General features: G+C 51.7%; 3 protein-coding genes across 4 annotated transcripts in view; all 3 read right to left on the bottom strand.

Annotated features, from left to right (window-relative positions):
- Coasy (CoA synthase) overlaps nucleotides 1-1569 on the bottom strand; it is a 4452-nt gene extending 2883 nt beyond the window's left edge. Inside the window, exons 1-2 of the mRNA XM_013038108.1 lie at nucleotides 1500-1569; nucleotides 488-1192 (exon numbers count right to left, since the gene is read on the bottom strand). Coding sequence (XP_012893562.1) covers nucleotides 488-1181 — 694 coding nt within the window. The 5' untranslated portion in view covers nucleotides 1182-1192; nucleotides 1500-1569. The remainder of the gene's footprint in view (nucleotides 1-487; nucleotides 1193-1499) is intronic.
- A 7084-nt stretch (nucleotides 1570-8653) lies between these two features.
- Hsd17b1 (hydroxysteroid (17-beta) dehydrogenase 1) lies at nucleotides 8654-10537 on the bottom strand. 2 transcript variants are annotated; one of them, XM_013037626.1, is made up of 6 exons: nucleotides 10397-10537; nucleotides 10146-10313; nucleotides 9851-10012; nucleotides 9570-9663; nucleotides 8992-9166; nucleotides 8654-8894 (listed from the first exon to the last, which is right to left on the bottom strand). In XM_013037626.1, exons 1-6 carry the CDS (start codon nucleotides 10491-10493, stop codon nucleotides 8673-8675), a joined length of 918 nt encoding a protein of 305 aa, XP_012893080.1. In that variant the 5' UTR covers nucleotides 10494-10537; the 3' UTR covers nucleotides 8654-8672. The 2 variants fall into 2 exon arrangements, with proteins under 2 accessions (XP_012893080.1, XP_012893075.1); XM_013037621.1 differs by having other exon boundaries at nucleotides 9833-10012; nucleotides 10397-10536.
- A 1325-nt stretch (nucleotides 10538-11862) lies between these two features.
- Nucleotides 11863-19727, bottom strand: Naglu (N-acetylglucosaminidase, alpha). Its single transcript, XM_013008805.1, has 6 exons — nucleotides 19343-19727; nucleotides 17985-18132; nucleotides 17093-17239; nucleotides 16876-16961; nucleotides 15162-15418; nucleotides 11863-13293 (listed from the first exon to the last, which is right to left on the bottom strand). The coding sequence occupies exons 1-6, from the start codon at nucleotides 19723-19725 to the stop codon at nucleotides 12083-12085; spliced, it is 2232 nt and encodes a 743-aa protein (XP_012864259.1). The 5' UTR covers nucleotides 19726-19727; the 3' UTR covers nucleotides 11863-12082.
- Between the last annotated feature and the right edge of the window lie 3143 nt (nucleotides 19728-22870).

The raw sequence follows: 22870 nt of genomic DNA, 5'->3' as shown, positions 1-22870 counted from the left end.
AAGGAAGGAAGGAAGGAAGGAAAGAAGGAAGGAAGGGGAAGGAAGGAAGGAAAGAGACAGAGACAGAGGGAGGGAGGGAGGGAGGAAGGAATTATTTGAGAACTCGCAGTGCCAGTGGACATCAGACTTAGGTGGAGAATTCCAAAACCACACCATCCTTGAGTATGGTTTATGGCATCTGTACCATTTATTCCCAGTGTGTCACACTTTAGTTGGTCACCTGGAGAATGGCAAAGTGCAGATTCTTTGGTTCCACATTTAGGGAATTCTGAATGACCTCAGTGTAGGTGAGTGGGCCAAGTGCTAAGGAAACTAAGTTTACTCAACAAAATTTCCACAGCACCAATTGAGCGTCAGGCACTGAGACAGCTGGAAAGAGTAGGGAGTCGTGAATGGCCCCACCCTTCCATGATCTTAGATGAGGGAGAAGCTAAGAGAATGTCGGGGAAGTCTTTGACTGCCCTAATCCAGAGTCCCATTCACTCACTCTTCAACAGATCTCGATCTGCCACTCCCACCACAAGCACTTCCTGGGCCAGGACACAGGCAACACTGAGCAACACCTTGTGCGCATTGTGCAGACGGTCAAACGTGCCACCCACAGCCCCACGTCGGTAGCAACGCACAGGCTGCTTTTGAGATCTGGGTAGGGGAGAAATTGGTCTGATAGCAGAATGTAAGGGGGCATTCAAGGACTCCACAGGCAGCTCCTGAGTCCCATAATCGGGGTAGAGCAGCACTGAAGACAGTTGTGGACAACAGCTGTAACAACTGGTGGCATAGCGCTCTAGCTGCTGCTTAACAGGATTGTACTGGCTTCCGTCCAGGGTCTGGAAATCTGTCAGCACTACTTCTGGCGGGTGGGACAGATTCTGCACGGAAGCGGGCATCAGAAAGGTGGACTTGGGTAGGATATTAGTCAGCAGGATTCTCACGTCCAGGTGCCTGTGTAGGTTGGCGCCTGCATACAGGTGCGCGATGAAATCCAGAACCTCAAAGGTGACCTGCACCGGGCTGGACAGGGGCTGGGCCGGACTCTCCAGGCTCAGGCCCGGCTGCAGGTGTACATAGAGGGTGTGATTCACGAAGCGGGCCGCCGAGGTCAAGATGGGAGCCAGGCGGGGAGCCAAGGAGGCCAGAGGCGTCGTCAGCACCAGGAGCCCCGATCTGAATACGGCCATGGCGACGAGGCCTGCGAACAGGCAGGGAGACACGGGGGTGACGGTCCGGGCCTGAAGCAAAGGCCCTGCATGGGGCCTGGCCCCCAGGAGCAGGGACGAGACCCAGGACGGAGCAGGGGACCCGGATGAGCGCCAGGGGCGGGAGCCGCGGACGGCGCGGTGACTTCACTGACATAAACCAAGACGCTGGCAGCGGCGACGCGGCCCGGACTCCCGGAGCCACAGGGCCGGGGACCTGGGAGCCGGATCCCCTCTGGCTAATCTGCACCGGGGTCCCGGAGGGGGAGCTCCCGGGCCCAGGCGGGTTCCCCGACTCACTGAAACCTCAGGCGTTTGGTTCCGCTTTCGCCGCCGCGGAGGGACTCGGGGTGCGGCCCGGAAGCACTACCTCACCCAGCGCAACGCCGAGCGACGGGCAGCCGCACAGGCCAAACGTCTCAACATGCGTTCAGCGCGGAACTCTCGCGAGAGGGCTCGTGGTCCGGCGCTGGCGGTGAGGACTCTGGGGGCTGGACCAAGTCTGCCGTGACAGGTGCTCGTGTTTCGAGCGGGATGTAAGGTTGGAAGAGCTGAGAGATTTGTTTCCTACCGAAGAGCTCCTGGCCAAGCTAGAATTCACGCCTGGCTTTGCTTAAGTCCGGGGAGAGAGTGGCCGGAGAGTTGCCCTTGCTTTTAGGCCCGCGTGCCCAGAGCCCCCCTGTGCCCTCCCAGGCCGAGAATTGACCAGGTTGAGAAGTGACTGAACAGCTCTGCCCTAGCCCCCCCCCTTCACAGGTGAGGAAATTAGGGCCCGGATGTGCCAGGGGCAGGGCTCATGGAAACTCTTGAGGCTTCTCTTTTTTTTAGGGGGGTGGGGGAGGCAGGGGGTGTCGGTTGTGGGCCTCTCTGTCCCCGAGCTTTTTTTTTTTTAATTTAATTTAATTTGTGAACATACTGTACAGAGGGGTTACAATTGCATGGGCAGGATAATGCGTACATTTCTTACCAAGCATTGCAGCCTCCTCCTTTGTTTACCCTTCACATCACTTCCCAGCCTCCCCCCTCCCCCCCAATCCCAATCCTTCTCCTTCCCCCCCCCCCCCCCCCCCCCCCCCACCGACGTTGTAAAGCTCGTTTTGGACATGACAACTTGTACTTCTCATTGTTGGAACAGGTCCACCTGTATCCTTAAACAACTGGTTTTTCCCCATCTCCTCCACAAGGAAAGCAGGGGTTATACTGTGGGGGAGGGACATACAAAGCAACAAAGAGATAATCTTATAAATGCGTTAGAAACACATGCATGAAAGAAAAAAACATTAAAATACATATCTAAGGGTTCATTTTCCTGACATCACATTATCTGACCTTTTCTGCTTGACTCACACATGTACTAGATATTGCAAATAAGGGAAACCATGGGACCTATGTTTCTTTGTGCCTGGCTTACTTCACTTAATATAATTTTTTCCAAGTTTTAAAAACCATGGTTAGATGCCACAAAGTAGGTGGCAATGCCTTAACCGTATGCGTGTTGTCAGGCCCAAGGGCCTCTTCCATCTTTGTCAAGGGGAGTGCTAACCTTCTCTCCTTTCATACAACACTGTCCCCGAGCTTTTGTGCCCAAGGCTAGCGCACTACCACCGGTTAATTGGAGAAAAGAGTCTCATAGACTTTTCTGCCTGGGCTGGCCTCGAACCGCGGTCCTTAGATCTCAGCCTCCTGAGTAGCTAGGATTACAGGCGTGAGCCACTGACATCCTGCTCCTCGTGGCTTCTTTGTATGCCGTCTGCACCGAGCAGCATCCCTGTGCCTGTTTACCCGGGCAACAGAGAGCAAGAAGGGTGAGTGGGTTCAGTAGAGTCAAGGAGGATGGATGCTGGCTTTCTTCCATCCGCTTCCCAGTGAACACACAAAATCACAGACCCACTCGTGAAAAGCATTTCAGGGTATCTCACAAGGAAAGTCTCAAAGTTAAAGTTTTAGCAAGGAATTATTCCAATATAACAGGGTCAGACCAGGAGAAATTAAAAAGTGAAAACCAAGTGCCGGTGGCTCAAGCCTTTAACCCTAGCTACTCAGCAGGCTGAAAGAGCTGAGGATCACAGTTCGAAAAAGCCAGCCTGAACAGGAAAGTCTGTGAGACTTTTCTCTCCTATTAACCACCAAAACACAGGAAATCAGTGGAGCTGTGGCTCGTGAGGCTAGCCTTGAGCAGAAACAGCTCAGGTACTGCACCAGGCCTTGAGTTCAAGCCCCAGGACTGCAACTGGAGGTTTTAATCTGTAGCCTCCAAACCCTACCCATTCATGAGTTGATGTTTACCATTTCAGAGGAGAAGGAAGAGGAAGATCACTCTTGTGTATGTCTCCTTATACCTTTAAGTGAAAGGTGTAGTAGAAGGAGTAGTTTGTTTTCCTCAATTTACTTCCTGCTTTTAGAGTGTTTGGTGCCATCCTGTAGCTTTCAAGGCTGACATTCTTACCACTTGAGCCATAGCTCCACATCTGGCTTTTTGATGTTAACTGGAGATGAGAGTCTCAAAGATTTGTCTGCCTAGGCTGGCTTCTTAATCCTCAGATCTCAGCCTCCTGAGTAGCAAGGATTACACACCTGAGCCACCAGAGCCAGGTCCTGGCTTTAAATTTTGCGTCTGGGAGCTGGGAATGTAGCTTAGTAATACAGTGCTTGCCTAGCATGCATGCAACCCTGGGTTTGATTCCTCTGTACCACATAAACAGAAAAGGCTGGATGTGGCGCTGTGGCTCAACTAGTAGAGTGCTGGCCTTGAGCACAGAGAGGGACAGGCCCACTCAGGCTCTGAGTTCAAGCCCCAGGACCAGCAAAAAAAAAAAAAAATGTTTTGAGTCTGGCCCATTTGATGTTTGCTTCAAGCAATATAATTTCCCTGTATCCTCATCTCCCCATCCTGCCTCATTAGAGCTTCTGATGTCTCTGCCAGGAGAAAAAGGGGTGGTTAGGGCTGGAGACTTAGTGGTAAGTATTTACTAGAGCTTGAGGAGGCTGGGGTTATAATAATAGCAACGTGGGGGAGAAGCCAACATTCTAGATGAATTATCCAGGGAGATATCAAAAGAAAGAGTAACCAATCCTAAAAGTTTCTACAAAATGCTGTCCTTCCCCAGCAACACCACTGAGCAAACCAACCTTCAGCTGTACACATCTGCCTTTGGAGTCAGGGACCAAAGAGTTGTAAAGCCATATACATTGGGTTGGTATTGTCTGGGCCAGGACTGGGATTTGAACTCAGAACCTACCTCCTTCTTTTGACTTTTTCTACTCAAGGCTAACATTCTACCACTTGAGTCACGCCTCCACTTTAGCTTTTTGCTGGTTAATTGGAGATACAAATCTCTAGAATTTGACTGGTCTGTCATTGAACTGTGGTTGATCTTCCTATCTCAGCCTGGTGGCTAGGATTACAACACTCTGCTTTTAGTTGGGTTTAAGGGTTTGATTTGAAAAAACAAAAACAAAGACTATTGGTATGTCCCAAAGCATTTGCATACCTCATTTAGCACACCAAGTTACTTTGATTCAGAAATGTATGTTTAGTGCAGGTTTATTCTAGGACAGTAACTGGACAGTAACAAAAAGTCCTGACCTTCCTGTGTCTTAGGATATGGGTGGTTAATAATTTTTTTTTTTTTGAGTCAGGTCATGGGGCCTGAACTCTGGGCCTGGGTGCTGTCCCTCAGCTCTTCAGCTCAAGGCTAGTGTTCTACTACTTAAGCCACAGTGCCACTTCCAGCTTTTTTCTTTTTGCTTATGTGGAGCTGAGGAATTGAACCCAGGGCCTCATGCATGCAAGGCAAGCGCTCTACCACTGAACCACCTTCCCAGCCCCTAATAAAAATTTTTTAAGCCATGAACAAAAATAAACTCAAACATGCCAGGCGCTGGTGGCTCACGCCTGTAATCCTAGCTACTCAAGAGGCTGAGATCTGAGGATCGTGATTCAAAGCCAGCCCGGGCAGGAAAGACCGTGAGACTCCTATCTCCAATAAACCACCAGAAAACCGGAAGTGGCGCTGTAGCTCAAGTGGTAGAGTGCTGGCCTTGAGCTGAAGAGGGACAGCACTCAGGCCCAGAGTTTAAGCCCCACGACCGACAAAAAAATAAATAAATAAAAGTAAATAAACTCAAGCCGGGCGCCGGTGGCTCACACCTGTAATCCTTTCTACTCAGGAGGCTGAGATCGGAGGATCACGGTTCAAAGCCAGCCTGGGCACGAAAGTCCATGAGACTCTTACCTCCAATAAACCACTAGAAAACTGGAAGTGGTGCTGGCTGTGGCTTAAGTGGTAGAGCACTCACCTTGAGCTGAGGAGTGCAGGGACAGTGCCGAGGCACAGCGTTCAAGTCCCAGGACCAACAAAAATAAATAAATAAATAAAACAGTTGGAGGGACCATACTGGAGGCAATGTAATACTATTTTATTTTAGTTCAGGAAAACAGCAAAGAAATAGTATCAAAAATCATAGAAGAGCAAACCAGACAGGGAACAGCAAGTACTAGACCTTGAGGCAGGGGGTCAGGAGAGCCAGAATAGATGGAGAAGGACAGTGGGGGAAGCGCAAGTCAGTGGAAGGCAGGAGGCAGATCACATCACAGAAGGTCTTGGAGACCTTGTGGGGAAACCTTGGAGTTTGCAGATAGGAAGTTACAGGCCCTGTGCCCACCCCGCCTGCACTCCAGCTCTGTACTGGGCTTCAAACCCACAGCCTCTTGCAGTAAGTACTCTGCCACTGAACCAAACCCCAGTCCAAGGTTTTATTTGGTGTGTTTGGGGTTTCTTTTGTGAGGTTACTGGGATTTGAACTCAGGGCCTCATACTCTCACTTAAGTTCTTTCATTTGAGGCTGGCACTGTACCACTTGAACCACACTTCACTTGTGACTTTTTTGCTGATTAACTGAAGATATAAGGGTCCCTTAGAAGCTGGGCATTAATGGCCATGCCTGTAATCCTAGTTACTCGGGAAGCTGAGATCTGAAGATCATAGTTTGAAAGTCAGGCCTGGCAGAAAAGTCCATGAGACTCTTTCCTTCAAAAACTACCCAAACAAAACAAAACAATTATGCCTGTAATCCTAGCTACTCAGGAGGTTGAGATCTGAGGATCGCTGTTAAAAACTAGCCCAGGCAGGAAAGTCTATGAGACTCTTATCTCCAAGAAAATCACCAGAAAACCAGAAGTGGTGCTGTGGCTCAAATGGTAGAGCGCTAGCCTTGAGCTGAAGACCTGAGGGACAGCGCCCAGGCCCAGAGTTCAGGCACCATAACTGGCAAAAAAAAAAACAAACTAGTAGAGCTGTGGCTCAGGTGGTAGAGCTCTAAACTTGAGCAAAAGAAGCTACAGTGCCCAGTTCAAGCCTGAGGACCTGCACACATTCACACATTCTCTCTCTCTCTCTTTCTCTCTCTCTCTGTCTCTCTTGCTTAGATGTTTTTGTGTGTGTGTGTGTGTGTGTGTGTTTTGTTGGTCGTGGGGCTTGAACTCTGGGCTTGGGCGCTGTCCCTGCACTCTTCAGCTCAAGGCTCTACCGCTTGAGCCACAGTGCCACTTCCAGTTTTCTAGTGATTTATTGGAGATAAGAGTCTCATGGAGTTTCCTGCCCAGGCTGGCTTTGAGCCAAGATCCTCAGATCTCAGCCTCCTGAGTAGCTAGGATTACAGGCGTGAGCCACCGGCACCCGGCTAGACGTGTTTGTTTGGGTGAGCTTTAAACTGTGATGCTCAGATCTCAGCCTCCTGAGTAGCTATGATTACAGATATTATGCACAGCACCTGACTCCAAAATGTTTTCTGAACAAGGACACCATCAGAATCGGAATCTTTTTCCTTTCCCTTTTTCCTTTTTATTTCTTGCTTTTGCTTCTGCTTTTCCTCCTTCTCCTCCTTTTCTTCTTCTTTCCTCCCTCCTCCCTCCCTCCTCCTCCTCCTCCTTTCTTGCTGTCAGGATCTTGCTCTGTTGCCCAGACAGGTGTTGAACTAAAGATCCTTCTGATGGGGCTGGGAAGGTGGCTCAGTGGTAGAGTGCTTGCCTTGCATGCCCCCAAGGCCCTGGGTTTGAATCCTCAGCACCACATAAGCAAAAAGAAAAAAGCCGGAAATGGCGCTGTGGCTCAAGTGGCAGAGTGCTAGCCTTGAGCTGAAGAGCTGAGGGACAGCGCCCAGGCCCAGAATTCAGGCCCCATGACCGGACCAAAAAAAAAAAAAAAAAATCCTTCTGAATATCTAGGGTTACAGGTGTGAGCCACCAGCACCTAACCTTGGATTCTTTTAGCCTTGTTTCTTTACACATCTAGTGGCCGTGTTCTCTACACATCTAGTGGCCGTGTTCCATGTAAGCTATACAGGGGAATGATGCGTAGTAATTCTAACCTGGCTGGTGAAGACTTTCAGCCTTTATTGGGAGTGAGCCAGCCATATTGTAAGGCCATACTCAATGTACAGATAAGAACTGACACAGGGCAGGGTGTTGGTGGCTCACACCTGTAATCCTAGCTACTCAGGAGGCTAAGCTCAGAGGATCTCAGTTTGTTGCTAACCACAACCAGAGAGTAATGAGATAGAAGAAGAAGAAAGAGGAAGAAGACAGGATAGAAAAGAGGGGTGTCTGGGTCCAGCTCTCACTGGCTTCTCAACCCTGAGCTCCCATAAGCAAATTTATTCAGTTCAGGGAAGATCATAGGTATGTGCAGAACACAAGGTGTCAATCTATCTTGTGGTTACAATCATTAACGTAAGTCATAGTTTGTGTACATAGTAATAAGTAACTCCCTGTAGTTAGGAAGCAATGCGAAGTGGTGACCATGACCCATTCCTCTTATTCCCATTGTCTCAATCATCATAGGGGCCAGTCAACTGTGACTTAGACATCATCAGGTCTAGTTATTGCTAACTTATTTATTCTGCCTTGCCCGTTTTGACCTTTCCAGGGTCCAATTCTCAAGCTTCTGAATACTGACAAAGTGGCATTCCAACCTCTTAACCCTGTCTTGGTGTCATAGCTTAGTTCCAGAGTTCCCTACAGCAGTTCAAAGCCAGCTGGGGCAAGAAAGTCCATGAGATTCATCTTTAGTTAACTACCAGAAAACTGGAAATGGTGCTATAGCTCAAAGTGGTAGAGTGCTAGCCTTGAGCAAAAGAACTGACACAGGGAAAGTGTTCTTTGCCTGAGGAGGCATTATGACTCACCAGGGACAATTCACAAACTAGGGGAGGCTCCCTTTCTCCCCTAATTTCCTACTGGTGCAAGCATCTCTTGTACATCCAGAGACTGTTCTAACCTAGGCCCTGCATGGCTTTGAGGCTTGACCCAGACTCCCCACCTCCTGGGGGACCTGTAGGTATAAGTGGGGGGGGATATGGTCTGTATTAGTCACTAGGGGCCACACAATGAGACGTGACTAGCCTCATTCCCCTGGAATGCCCAACCCCCAGAAGGCAAAGCATGATTCATTAGGTAGCGGTAGGCAAAAACATTTATTTAGGTGCAGCAGAAGGGCTGACCTCAGGGTCCCCTAGGGGTCCGGCTTGGGTCTCAGAGCCCTCCACCAGCTTGTCAGAGAACATGGCCTGGTGCAAGGTAGCCACGTAGCTGCAGCCGCTGAGATCCTCCAGGCGCAGCCGGGCCAGGGGCAGGAAGCGCTCGGTGCTGAAGTAGCGCAGGGAGGGCTGCGGGGCGCGCAGGGCGGTGAGGAACACCTGGGGCGCGGGAAGAGGGGCGCTGGAGGTCATCTGCCTGGACCGTGCGCCCTGCCCTGCACTCTCCCTCCCCACTTTGTGTCACCCAGTCACCCACCTCCGACACCTCCTCCGGATCCTGCGCCTCTTGAAAGACACGCATTAAGTGGCGCTGGAAGAGCGAGAAGAGGTGACGGGTCTGGGCATCCGCGCGGTCCAGGGCTCCACCTAGGCCGCCCTCCAGCTTCTCATAGAAGGCTGTGTGTACCGGGCCGCACTCGATGAGGCTTATGCTACGGGTGACAGTGGCAAGTGGGTGGTGGCAGACAAGATCCAGGCCCCATCCCGGGCTCCCCGCTGGGTGGCCCAGCCGCACGCCAAGCGACAGGGCATTTAAGAGAAGCAAAGCGTTTGCCAAGCCTTTGAGGGAGACTCAGGCGGCAGAATCTAAGCCTGGCTGGGTGACTTGGAGCTGTGTAGCCCAGGCCAGTGATCGAGCCTCTCCGGGCAGGGGAGATACATCACAAAATCCATGCCCCCGCAGCTAAGTCGCGAAGTGCACAGTGCCTGGCATGCAACCATTTGAGCTGGGGAAGGAGAGCCAGGGGGGTGCCTGAGAGTAGTTCCAAGACCAAGTGCTTGGGATTCCAAGGTCAGGATTCAGAGGGCTCAGGAGGGTGTGTGTGTGTGACTCACTGGACCCCGAAGGGCAGCAGCAGAACCGCCAGACTCTCGCATAAACCTTCCAGAGCGAACTTACTGGCACAGTACACCGCGTGAAAGGGCAGCCCTGGAAGAGGATGGGAGGTTGCGAGGCCCCGCCCCCAACGAGCAAACCCCGCCCTGGAACGCCCCTCCCGGCACCAAGCCTCGCCCACCCCCGCTTTCCGGACCATTTTCCCATTGCCAAGTCACGCCCACAACCTCTCAGTGCGGCCTGTGGCCACGCCCCCACGCACCGAACAAGCCGCCCATACTTGAGGTCACCAGCACTCGTCCGCTGCGGCGCCGCTTCATGTCTGGCAGGAAGGCTTGCAGCAAGCGCACCGTACCGATCACATTCACGTCCAGCACGGTGCCCACGTGGTCCAGCTCGTGTGCCTCCAGCGGCCCGAACAGGCCCCGGCCCGCGTTACACACTGTGGGGAGAAGGACCCCCCCCACACACCCCGCTAGCCTCATGAACTTGCTTTCAGCCCTGCTCCACCCCCTTCCCCGGGTTGGGACACTGGGCAGGGAAGGTTCTTGCCAAAGGCGTTTCGGTGAGCTCACCCAGCACATCCACGCGGCCCTCAGTCACTCGTGCCCGAGCATTGGCTACGGAATCCGAATCCCTCACGTCCAATTCCAGGGTCTGCAGCGAGTCGGGAGGGCACGCCCTGGCCCTGGCGGCCTCCAGGAGAGGGCCTTGCGCCTTCAGGTCCCTCAGCGTGGCATACACTAGAGGTGCATGGAGTGTGAAGATCTAAATACCCTGTTTCCCTCCGGGAGCTCTTCACTTTTCTCCGGGACTGTCCCCTCACCTTTGAAGCTCCTAGAAGGGTCTGAGGCCAGACGGACAGCCAAGTGCAGGCCGATGCCTGAGGAGCAGCCAGTGATGAGCACCACAGTCCGGTCCATGATGACCAGGCTGGAGTGAGGTTTAAGCGCTCTGAGAACCCTAGGTGAAGGTCCGAAGATATCACCTGCTTTGCCCCGCCCCTGCCTGCAAGGCATCTCCACCCCTTGTTATGTCTGTGTGTCGGCTCCACAATCTCCAGGCTGAGTCCTCGGACCCCTGCCTGGCTCTCCCGATTGCAGGTCAAACAGGTCAAAGCTGAGAAAGGACCCTGATTATAACATCAACTGTCCTACTAGCTGGCGAGGAGTGTGGTGGGGTGGAAGAAGGCAGATTTTGCAAGCAGGAGGCCTGGGTTCTCCTATGGGCAATTTCCTGGTTGCTCTGTATTCCCAGGAACAATTAAGAGTTTATAGAAGGGTGCTGGTGGCTCACACTTGTAATTCTAGCTACTCAGGAGGCTGAGAGCTGAGGATTGCCATTGTAAGCCAGCCCAGACAGAAAAGTCCCTGAAACTCTTACCTCCAAGTAATCACAGAAAAAGCTGGAAGTGGGGTTACAGCTCAAGTTGTTGAGCACTAGCTTTGAGTATTAGGAAAATGAAGGAGAAAGGAAGGAAACAGGCCAGACTTCATCTACCACAAGCGAGGACTGTTATATTGAGATATAGCAGTGAGGGCACAGCCTTCCTACGGGCTTGAAGATTGTGCAAAGAGGTGGGAGAGGAATTGGGTTTTGATGGGGTCTGAGCAAGAAGGCAGAGGTTAAAGAAAAAGCCATTAGGTCTAGGGAGGTGGCCGGGGAGGGGCGGGGGGCTTTGGGGTTGGGCTCACAACAGAATGTTTACCTCCAGGCTTAGGAGTACTGCCCTGCCTATGTAAAGCAGTATGCGAATACCTTTGGTGGTTTGCCTGATATCTGTATGTACCTGGGAAAATAGGATGGGAGTTAATCCCTCATTGAGCAAAAAGAGCCTAGGGACAGTGTCCAGGCCCAGAGTTAAAGCCCTAGGACCGGCAAAAATAAAAGTTTTCGAGGCTGGGAAGGTGGCTTGCCTTGCATGCATGATGCCCTGGGTTCAATTCCTCAGCACCACATAAGCAAAAAGAAAAAGCCAGAAGTGGCACTGTGGCTCAAGTGGTAGAGCACTAGCCTTGAGCTGAAGAGCTGAGGGACAGCGCCCAGGCGCAGAGTTCAGGCCCCACGACTAGACCCAAAAATAAAAAATAAAATAAAAATAATAAAAGTTTTCACTTTCTTGACACACTGTGGAAGTAAATACCTTTTACAAGTTCATAGGTCAGAGGTTAGAATTTACACAGGGAAAGAGGTTAGAATTTACATGAAGAAACTGAGGCAAGGGGTGGAACGCAATGGGCCCGCGCCAGGCCCTGATATATCAGAGCAAGGACCTTTTCATTCTGACAGACCTGGAATGCTTCATCCTTTTATTAAGTTGATAAAAAACAGTTCTTTAATATCAGATTTCAGGTGGTCCTGGAGGACAGTTTATCTCCCTGCAAGCCCGGAGCTTACCTGCCCCACAGGCAGGCCTTTGGCTGTTCCTCTGGGCCTAGGGATATCCTCTGATCCTTTTCCAGCCCGAGGCTTCCATATCCTGCCCTGCAGTGGTATGGGTAGAATGAGACTGTCATAAAAAGCCAGCAAGCCCTCTGGGAGAATATTTGAGGAAGATCTTCCCGACTAGGTCTATAGTGTCGCCTTGGGGCTGGCTAGAATATCTCCTCTTGCTGAGAACAAAGGCCTGCTCCAGTTGGAAGGCTTTCTCATCAAACTTGCGCTGCTGGAAAGGGATGCCCTGGGCCAGGCTGTCCACCAAGGTCTCTAGGAAAAGGCCCCAGCGAGGCTGGTAGTAATCAGCCACAAGTCCAGACAGCTGCTTGTTTGCATAATCGAGGATGTTGCCCTCTGGCCCCCATAGGGTCAGCTGGTAGCGGCTGTTCTGTTCATAGAAATAGGCCTCTGCCTCACTGCCTGCCATTGTCCGGGCCTGCTCCAGCCAACTGCCCAGCAAGAAGCGGCTGTCACTAGCCAGCACCTCATCCAGGGCAGGCAGAAGCTCATAGGCCAGGATACCTCCAGCCCTGAATAGAGGACGGGACTTATGCTTCAGGTAGGCTGTCCTTGCCTCCTCATAGTACAAGCTGACCAGTTCCTGGACTGCCTGTCGGGTGACGTCCAGCAGGTCATAGCGGAAGGCTGGGCTGGTGGTCAGGTTGGGAGCGGCTTTCAGAAGTAACCGCCAGGCTTCAAACACATCCGATCGGTTGTACCAGACCATGGTATTTAGCTGGAGGGATGGTCGCCTGACCAGCGGGCTGCGGTTGTGTCCTCTGCAGTCCTCACCAGAGCAGTTGTAGACACTCCTGAGCAGTAGCCTCCAGGCTGCCTCCGCATTGGGCTGGGAGACCCCGTACCGCTGGGCAGCAAAGCTGGTCACCCAGGCCTCCAAATCTGGCACTGGGTCCTTCCGCCAGCCCAGTTCAGCCATGAGGGCATAAACCACTTCATTCTGGCCAATGCCCTCAGGGACTATGCCAGTGCCGACCATGGTTGAGTTGGGGAAGCGGCGAGCAGACTCGGGGCCTCGGTTCACAGCCTCCAGGGCTCCAAACAGGCCATGGTTACCCCCAAAGTTATGCAGCATGCACCAGATGAAGGGCTGGCCATAGAAGGAGGCTGTGTGGAGGTACACGGGCTGGCTTTCTGCAAACAGGTCCAGGACCAGGAGGCGACCTTGGGGCACAGCATGCAGCACAGCTCTGATTTGGGCAGGTCCCCAAAACTCTGGCTGGTGCTGGAAGAGCCAACCTTGGAGTAACCATACCGCATGAGGGTCCACTGTAGTTGGTGGCGGAGGGGGTGGGGTGTGAGGGGGAAGAGAAGAGAGGTGATGAGTGTGGAGGAAGCCACGGAGGTGCAGGTCAAGTCCATTCTATCCATGAGAACACAGGTCCATAGAAGAAACCTGACCATCAGAGGACACAGTTCCCCCGCAACACCCCAGCAAGGGGACTACAGTCACCACAGCTTTCCCCATGCTGCCTCCTCCAGCTGTGCGCTCACCCAGCCTCCCAAGCACTTACTGTTTGCACCTGCCTGTAAGGCTTTGTTACAAATTAAACAAAGATACAAGTGCTCACACTTTAAAAAAAAATCCCTTTTGTGAGCTATGAACGAAAGCTTAATCCAACTATGGTGTTTAGGAGGTGAGGACTTTGGGAGATGATGAGGTCATTGGGCTGGAGGCCCCATGACTGCATTGTGGTGGCTTTATGAGAAGAGGAAGAGAGAACAGAGAACACCCATCTTGCACTTCCTGTCTCTTGCCCAGTGCTACTTTGAGACTCTGTCAACAAGATCATCACCAGATCCAGCTCTTTGAAACTATAGATCTCTTTTCTGTACAAAGTAGCCCAGCCTCCATGTTGTAGCATGGCAAATGGACTTATACACATAGACTTAGAGGGGTGCTCAAGCCACTGGTTCTGGATCAAACATGGAGAGCACTGCTCCAGGAAGCCTGAGCCAATCTGCTCCCTTCTCGGCTGGCCTAAAGCCTTCTCCATCACTTGGGCCTTGGGTTCACATTCTGCAGTATGATGAATACCTTAATTGGCTTTGGACCCAGATATTATTAACCTCTGGCCTACAAAAATCTGTTTCATCAATGAGCTAGAGATCAAATCAAATCTTTTCAGTGGCTAGCTCTATAATGATGTTTTAAAGGACCAGGCATCATACTTCCTGTGTGGCAACCCATTGTCTGGATGAAGCCACTGGAACACCAGGAGGGTGCTCATTTGTCGGAAGCCAAACAGCCAGGAGCTGTTAGTACTGAGCTCTTACTCCACAATTCACCTCTCACACCTGTAAGAGGCAACTTAAAAGATGCTTTTGTTGGGCCCTGTGAATTAACTAAAAGCCCCTCAACTTTGAATCTGTATTCTTTGTATCTGAACTATTCTCTCCTTGGAGCCTCTTTGCAATCACCTGTTTGCATGAGGAAAGAGAAAATTCAACCATAAGCATTTGGTGTGGGAGCAAGTTGCTCTACAACCAGGCAGTGCCTTCCTCTTATCATCTTAAAGAAAACAGCCTCCAAACTCAGGAGCCCACCTTGTTTCTGTTCTGTTCCAGTAACAAAGTGACAATATATCAGCAACTCCAAGGACAAAGACTGAGCTGGTGGTAAGCAAGGCCACACCTGGGATTTGGAGCTGTTGTTATCAGACTGTGGTTATGCAGAACCTTAATTTGGGACTGTTGTTATCAGACTGTGGTTATGCAGAACCTTGATTTGGGACTGTTGTTATCAGACTGTGGTTATGCAGAACCTTTCTCCCACCCTTTGCCCTCAATACTCCCTATTTAACTTGAAGCCAGTGTCTTTACTCTCAGAAGATGGCTACAGATGCACTGAAGTGCTGGCGGTCCCTAGCTGTCACGTAATATATGTCCCTTCTCCATCTTCCCTGTGTCTCTTGATTTGGTAGACAGGAACAAGTCGCAGGACCTAACTTGGGCCTCCTGGATTCTGGGTCTGGGGTCTAACAATCAGGTTTCAACCTCAGCGCAGTTAAGAGATGGTTTGTATGCACAAGCTGGGGAAGCTTCCAAGTGCTGTGTGTTACAGGGAGGAGTGATTTCCAGTCCTCCTCCCCCTCCCGCCGACTTCTCCCTTCCCCACCTTCCCCAGGCCCCCGTACCCTTGGTCATGGCCTCATAGACAGCAGCAGTGGCTGCAGCGAGGTAGGAGGGCTCCGAGGAGGGAGGCTGCATCTCATTGAAAGTGTCAGCCCCATAGATGTGGTCCGTGCCGAACTCCTTGGTCAGCTCCCGTAGAAAGAGGCTTCCAATGATGGAGAATATGGGGTCTTCAGGAGCCAGAAGGAGAGAGCAAGAATAGGAGCAGTTGAAGTGTCCCCAACTGCCCAACTGGGTGACATTGGCGTGTGGAAATACCCTAGTGGGAAGAAAAGCTCAGAGAGGTGCCTGGAGGCGGACAGTGTTCCCATCACTCCTCACCAGCTGCATCACCACCTCTCAATCCGGAGTGTGTCATGCCCCTGTGCCTTTGCACATGCTGAGCGCTCTGTGTCCTTTCCTCTGCCTCGGTTACCTGCTTTTCACTATCATTTAAGTATTTCCTGTTTGGAACGTTTGCTTTTGCTATCTCTCTCTTTCCCATTGTGCTGTCTGTCCGTCTCTCTCCCTTTCTCCTTTCCCCTCTCCCTTTGACTTAAAGGAGTACTCCTTGTTGAAGACTAGGCTCAGCACTTGCCTTCCTCTTGGGCCTTTCTGCCTATCATTCCACAAGTGCACATGTATTCCTGCGCTTGTCACTGAATCACGTCCCCAACTGTCACCCGTGAGGGACAGAGCCGTGGGGTGCCTTCATCACTGCATTCCTAGGACCCAGCACAGAGCTGGGTCTGGCATCCTCATATAGCTGGACAAATGTCCACAGAATGAATGAATGAGCTTCCCGATTCCTGGAGAGGGAGGTGAAGAGGTAGCATGGAGGCCAGCAGGTGCCGGTGAGAACAGGTGTGCATCGGCACCATGAAGGCCCTTACCAAGGGATTGTGGGTCTCCTCTGGGCCTTTTCCAGCCACAGGAGGGAGGGTGTGGAGCAGAGAGGTGTAGGACAGAGACCAGTGCGACCCTCACTACTGCTGATGAGCAGGTACTTGCTAACATTCTGCAGCAAGTCTAACTCCCAACCCTTATGCAAAGTAAGTGAGGATCCCATTTTACAAGTGAGGAAACTGAGGCAGGAAGCAGCCATGTAATTGCCACACGGCTAGCCAGGAGTCAAACTTAGGCCTCCACCTAGAACTTACTATTTATTTTTTTGGTATTGGGAATTGAACCCAGGGTGGCACTTGCGCACGCATGCGCGCGCGTGCGCGCGCGCACACACACACACACACACACATTAGGGTAACGTTTTACACTTAGCTTGTTTTTCAGATAAAGTCTTGTGATAATTTTTCCATGGCTGGCCTCTGATCTTGATCCTCCTACCTCTGCCTCCAGAGTATATGGGATCACAAGCATACAGGCATTTGCTACTACCCCTGGCTTTTTTTTTCTTCAGCTACACTTTTTTTCTTTTTTCTTCTTTTTTAGTACTGGTACTGGGGCTTAAACTCAAGATCTAGGTGTTGTCCCTTACATTTTTTTCTCAACACTGGTGCTGTACCACTTGAACTAAACCTCTAGTTCTGACATTTTTGCTAGTTAGTTGGAGATAAGAGTTTCCTGGGCTTTCCTGCCCAGGCTATCTTTGAACTATGATCTTGTCTCCTAAGTAGGATTTCAGGCATGAGCCACCAGTGCCCAGCTTTCAAGTGAGGACTTACAGGGAAAAAGTAACTCTCCATTCCCAGCTGAGTGGAGAGTGAGGGAGCAGCTCACCTGGTGATAGCCTTGGGGACATGGCCTGCGAATGCAGGCAACACCGGGGTCATGCCGAAAGAGCGCATCCGGTACAGGATCTGATGCTGGGAGGAAGAGCAGCTGTGAGCAGGACCTCACCTGCCCCGTGGAGCAGTTACTGTGGGCCCCGAGGCTGGTCAAATCCCACCCTCCCTGAACTTGACCAACCTATCCCTGCCCTTCCCCATCCTTTTACCTGCAGGTGAAGCTGCTTGAGGTGCCAGAAGCGGGACAGGGGGCCGCCCCAGGTGTGCAGGTTGCCCATGCGCTCCCAGGCCAGGAAGGTAGGGCCAGTGAAGTACTCATTGATCTCTGATTGGTTCAGGCCCAAAGCCAGGTACACCTGCAGAGGAAGCAGATTCCCCACACTTAGGAACACGCCCATCTCTATTCATGAACAGGCATTCATCCATTGCTTCTGCACTGCTGGGCCTTGGAGTCACTAGGACAAAACCTTGTGCAAAGAGCCACAGTCCATGGGGAAGAGATCTGTGAGCAGATAAGTCCAGAAGACTATTGCCTTGGGTGTATGGATGAGAAAGTGGGGCACAAAGAAACTGTCCCCCAACCCGGTACTTAAGAAGCTTCATGGAGCAAGGATGCTCAGATGAACATCCCAGGGTAGAGATCAGGCCTGCTGATGAGGTAGAATAAGTGTGCATGTGTGTGTAGGACCTGTGGGGTCTTACACAGGTTCAGTAGTGTTGGGGTTTCATCCGCAGTAAAGACTCAGATGTGTGAAGGCTGGGCCATCATCATTTGTCTACAAACATTTCTGGAGCTCTTATTCTTTTTTCCAATCCTGGGGCTTGAACTCAGGACCTGGGCACTGTCCCTGAGCTTCTTTTGCTCAAGGCTAGCACTTTACTACTTGAGCCACAATACCACTTCTGGCTTTTTCTGCATATGTGGTACTGAGGGATCCAACCCAGGGCTTCATGCATGCTAGGCAAGCACTCGACCACTAAGCCACATTCCCAGCCCTGGGGCTCTTATTCTGCATGCCAGTACTGTGCTGAGGCTGGAGACAGGCACAAGGAGCAGGAGGGGTAGGAGGTAGATAGGAGAGAGGACCAGTGGGCACGCACCCGCTGCCAGATGGCTTCCTGGCCATTCCAGGCTAGTGCCAGGTTGATGCCATTCAGTGCCATCCAGTCGATCTCTTGTTCCCAGCGGGCCCAGTCCCACCACACAAATGAGTAGCTTTGGGTGCACACGTTCTGGTAATAGCGGTACCTGTGGAGAGGGGAACATTGCTGCAGGTAGAGAGGATGCCTCACCACCCTAGAAACTCCTATCCCTACCCCCAGTAGCCGAGTGGGGAGTAGTCCCAAACTGGCCTCTCTATTTGCTTTAATCCAGTATCCACCTCTGGAGCTGAGACTTGGGTACATGAGCTTCACCTTTTAGCCTGGCAGACATTTGTGGGCCCATGTTTCCTTTCATTCAACACTTTCAGAGTTTTGAGTGTCTCAGTATTATATGGCCAAGTTGCTCCCTGTCTGAAAGAGAAGCCCTGTCCTGCCACCACAAAGACAGATGTGAGAAAGCATCTCCACATAGTATGGCAAGTGCTGCAACAGAGGCCTGTGAGCCTGGTGGGCATCACTCTTCAGCATCTTCAAAAAGAGGTCAAGACCTCAGTGCCGGTGGTAGCTCACTCCTGTAATCCTAGCTACTCGGGAGGCTGAGAGCTGAGGATCATGGTTCAAAGCCAGCCAAGGCAAGGAAAGTCCGTGAATCTCTTATTTCCAATTAACCACCAGAAAACTGGAAGTGGTGCTGTGGCTTAAGTGGTAGAGCACTTGCTTTGAGCTGAAGAGATCAAAGCACTCAGGCCCAGAGTTCAAGCTCCACGATGAGAGAGAGAGAGAGAGAGAGAGAGAGAGAGAGAGAGAGATCAGTGTCAGGTGCAGGTGAGCTTATGCTTGTAATCCTAGCTACTCAGGAGGCTGAAATCTGAGGTTCTCAGTCCTGTTGGAAGCTATCCAAGGCAGGAAAGTCCTGAGACTCTTATTTCTAATTACCCAGCCAAAAGCTGGAAGTGGAGGTTTGACTCAAGTGGTAGAGTACAAGCCCCAGTATCAGGTAGGGAAGAAATAGACTTTACTGGTCACAGTTATGCACCTGCAACTCAACACCCATGCCTACCACTGTGCAAACGTTCATCACTACACGGTGGTAGTCGTTATTTTCATCTTTTCAGATGACTCTGAGAAGCTGAGTGATTTGCTTAGGACACACAGCTGTTAGAGGGGCACTAGGATTTTAAGTCAGAGTTGCTGGATCTCAGAGCTAATGGAGCTGGCAAGTGTCCAGGCTTCCTCGGTTCCAGCCCAGTGCAAGTGTGGGGCGGAACCTAAGCGCAGAGTGGGTGTCCTAGGGCCGGGGTTGCCCCGGGGCTTGGAGGCAGCTGTCCACGAGCTTCCCGGGGCGATCGGGATACCTGTTGGGCGTGGCCTCGGTCAGCTCCTCGGGCACTTCGGGCAGCGGCCACGGCAGGTGCAGCTGAGAGCTGGACCAGGCCACCTGGCACCCGCAGAAGTCGCGCAGGTAACGGTGCAGCCCTGCGGCGGCCGCCACGCCCGTGGAGCCGCGCACCCGCACGGGCGCCTCGCCACCGCCGCTCAGGCTGTAGGTGTCCGAGCCGGACTCGGCCGCCAGGGAGCGCTCCACCGACACCAAGAAGTTGGCCGCTGGCCCGGGCCCCAGGAGCCGGGCCACGAGCGCCCTCACGGCCGCCGCTTCCCGCGCCTCGTCGCCCGCCGAGCCCCCGGCCCCCGCCAGGAGCAGGAGTCCCAGAGCCGTGGCCAGCACCGCCGCCTCCATGGTCTCAGCGGGCCCGGCGCTCCGCGGACAGCCAATCCGGGATCCGGATCAGCCAGCGACCAATCAGCTGTGGACGTCAGGCCACGTGACTGAAGGTAGCGCCCTGGCTACCCGCCCCGACACGGGCTTCCGGGCCCTGACGGCTCCCGGACGCGCCCCTGGTCTCTGCTGTGCGCGCGCGCGCGGTCGGGGAGCGCGTGCCCCCCTCCGGCGCCCGGGCCCGGGCCAGGCCCTGCTGGCCTTACCCAGAGCGTCTGCCTTCCCTTTCATCCATGCAGCAGTAAATAACTTTCTCCTGTTTTGCTGGTCCTCCTGGAGACTCAACACAGGGCCTGGGTGCTGTCCCTGGGGTCCTTTGGCCCATGGCTAGCACTCTACCACTTTAGCCACAGCGCTACTTCCGGCTTTTTCCGTGATTAATTGGAGACTAGTGTCTCACGGAATTTCCCACCCGGGCTGGCTTCGAACCGGGATCCTCAGATCTCAGCCTCCGGAGTAGCTAGGATTACAGGTGTGAGCCATTAGCGTGCCCCAAGCAAACAATTTATCTCTTTGGTATCTGCAAGGAGCAGGACTTGCAGGAAGTTCCATAGCCCTGAGCGACATTCCTGGCTCCACTTCTCCATCAGTATTTACCTTCAGGACTTTCAGCATGGTCGTGATGTTATGAAGAAAAGCAAGAACATCCCACCTAGAACTGAGGTGTGGCTGAAATGGTAGAATCCCAGCCTTGAGCCAAAATGCCAAGATACGGCAATAACTTTGAACTGCAACCCTCACATCTCAACCCCCTTGGGTAGCTGGGATTGCAGGCTTTGAGCCAAGGTCACTTCACGGTGAAAACCTTCTTTTAATTGTATCTATTCTATTTATTCATTTATTTATTTTGGCCTGTTCTGGGGCTTGAACGCAGGGCATGGGCACTGTCCTGAGCTTCTTTTTGCTCAAGACTAGCACTCTACCACTTGAGCCACAGTGCCATTTCTGGCTTTTTCTATATATGTGGTACTGGGGACTCGAACCCAGGGCTTCATGCATGCTAGGCAAGCACTCTACCACTAAGCCCCATTCCCAGTGCTGTATCTTATATCTTTTTTTTTTTTTTTTTGTCAGTTGTAGGGCTTGAACTCTGGGCCTGGGCACTGTCCCTGAGCTCTTCAGCTCAAAGCTAGTGCTCTACCACTTGAGCCACAGTGCCACTTCTCGTTTTCTGGTGATTAACTGAAGATAAGAGTCTCATGGGCTTTCTGCCCGGGCTGGCTTCCAACTGCAGTCCTCAGAGCTCAGCCTCCTAGTAGCAAGCATGACAGGCATGAGCCACCAGTGCCCAGCTTCTTATATTCTTGAAATTCTTATTTGGTGTTGCCAGAGACCAAGTCCTTTAAAATTTTTTTTTTAATTTTTAAAAAATTTTTTTATTGTGAAAATACCATACAGAGGGGTTACAATTACATGAGCAAGGTAATGAGTATATTTCTTACCAAGCAAGCATTGTTGGCTCCTCCTTTGTTTCCCTTTACCATCCCTTCCCATCGAGACCAAGTCCTTAATTGATATAGGTGGCATTTGAGAATTTACTATGATTTTTTTTTTTTTTGGTTGGTCCTGGGCCTGAACTCTGGGCGTAGGCGCTGTCCCTTAGCTCTTCAGCTCAAGGCTAGCGCTCTACCACTTGAGCCATAGCATCACTTCCTGCCTTTTCTGCTTATGTGGTGCTGAGGAATCGAATCCAAGGTCTCATGCATGTGAGGCAAGCACTCTACCACTGAGCCACCTTCCCAGCCTCTTTCTTTCTTTTGCCAGTCCTGGGGCTTGAACTCTGGCCTGGACACTATCCAGGAGCTCTTCAGCTCAAGACAAGCACTCTATCATTTGAGGCAACAGTGCCACTTTGGGCTTTCTGGTGGTTAATTGGAGATACGAGTCTTAAGGAATTTCCTGCCTCAGATCTCAGCCTCCTGAGTAGCTAGGATTACAGGTTTGAGCCACTGGCACCAGCTGTAATTTCTTTTAAAAGATATGTATATAGGGCAAAAAGCACATCAACAATGTCTCCTTTTAGTCCTAGGAGTTTTACTAGATGTTTTTCTTCCAATATTTATCCAGGGCATGCTGGATAAATGCAAATCATTAGTGCAAGGTTAAGTGCATGACTAGTTGCAATAAGAAACTTCAAGTTACCTATTAATACAGTGTTTATTCTCAGCTCCTAGCTTTTGGTCATCTTCCCTTAATGATTCTTATTTAGCCTGTGGCACAGAGATGTAGCCCTTCTCCCCCCTCACCCCCCCTCCCCCAACCAGGTAAGAACTTGGCACATTTGAGCAAGTGAGAGGTCAGGTCATTGTAGAGGGCAGATGGCCCAGTAAGCTCAGCCTGGCCACAGATTGAATCATCTTCATCTTACAGATTGGGAAGCTGAGGAAGAAGGAAGTGACAGGCAAGGAGAGCAGGTGAACTAGAATAGGGAGCATCAATTGCCCTACAGTACCAGTTCTCAGGGATGCGCTGGCCAGGGCTGAAGGTGGGCACTTAGTTGTGGGCTCTGGGAAGGACTGCTTTTCTTTCTTTTCTTTTCTTTTGTGTTGGTTGTGGGGCCTCGGTGCTGTCCCTCAGCCCTTCAGCTCAAGGCTAGTGCTCTACCACTTGAGCTACAGCGCCACTTTTGCCTTTTTCTGTTTATGTGATGCTGAGGAATTGAGCCCAAGGTTTCATGCATGCAAGGCAAGCACTTTACCACCGAGTCACTTACCTAGCCCAAAAGACTGCTTTTCATAAAAGGTTTCTGAGTGCTTTGGGAGACTGATGTTGATTTGCAGACTGACTAGCCTGCATGGAGGAACTTAGGGACAGGGAAGGGTCAGGGAGGGATTACATAGTCCTAGGGTCCAGAAAGAGCACAGGAGTCCACTGAGCTGGCCCAAGGCTCTGTCACCCCCTGCCTGAGCAGTAGCACAGCTGCACTGCCCCCTCCCTGCTCCTGGTTCCTAAGCTCCTAGTGCTAGAGGAACTGCCCCCACTCCATTCCCAACATCAGCTCCAAGATTAGTTGAGAGATGTGCCCCCCCAGGTCTCTCCTACCCATCCTCAGTGACCTTTTCAAGCCCTGCTTGGTGCCGGGGGAGATTTGTTAACCACTGCCCCA

Source organism: Dipodomys ordii, unplaced genomic scaffold (genome assembly GCF_000151885.1).
Source record: "Dipodomys ordii isolate 6190 unplaced genomic scaffold, Dord_2.0 Scaffold7, whole genome shotgun sequence".
Lineage (NCBI taxonomy): Eukaryota > Metazoa > Chordata > Mammalia > Rodentia > Heteromyidae > Dipodomys > Dipodomys ordii.
Note: the sequence above shows the minus strand (reverse complement) of the source record. Positions and strands in the feature narration are given on the sequence as shown.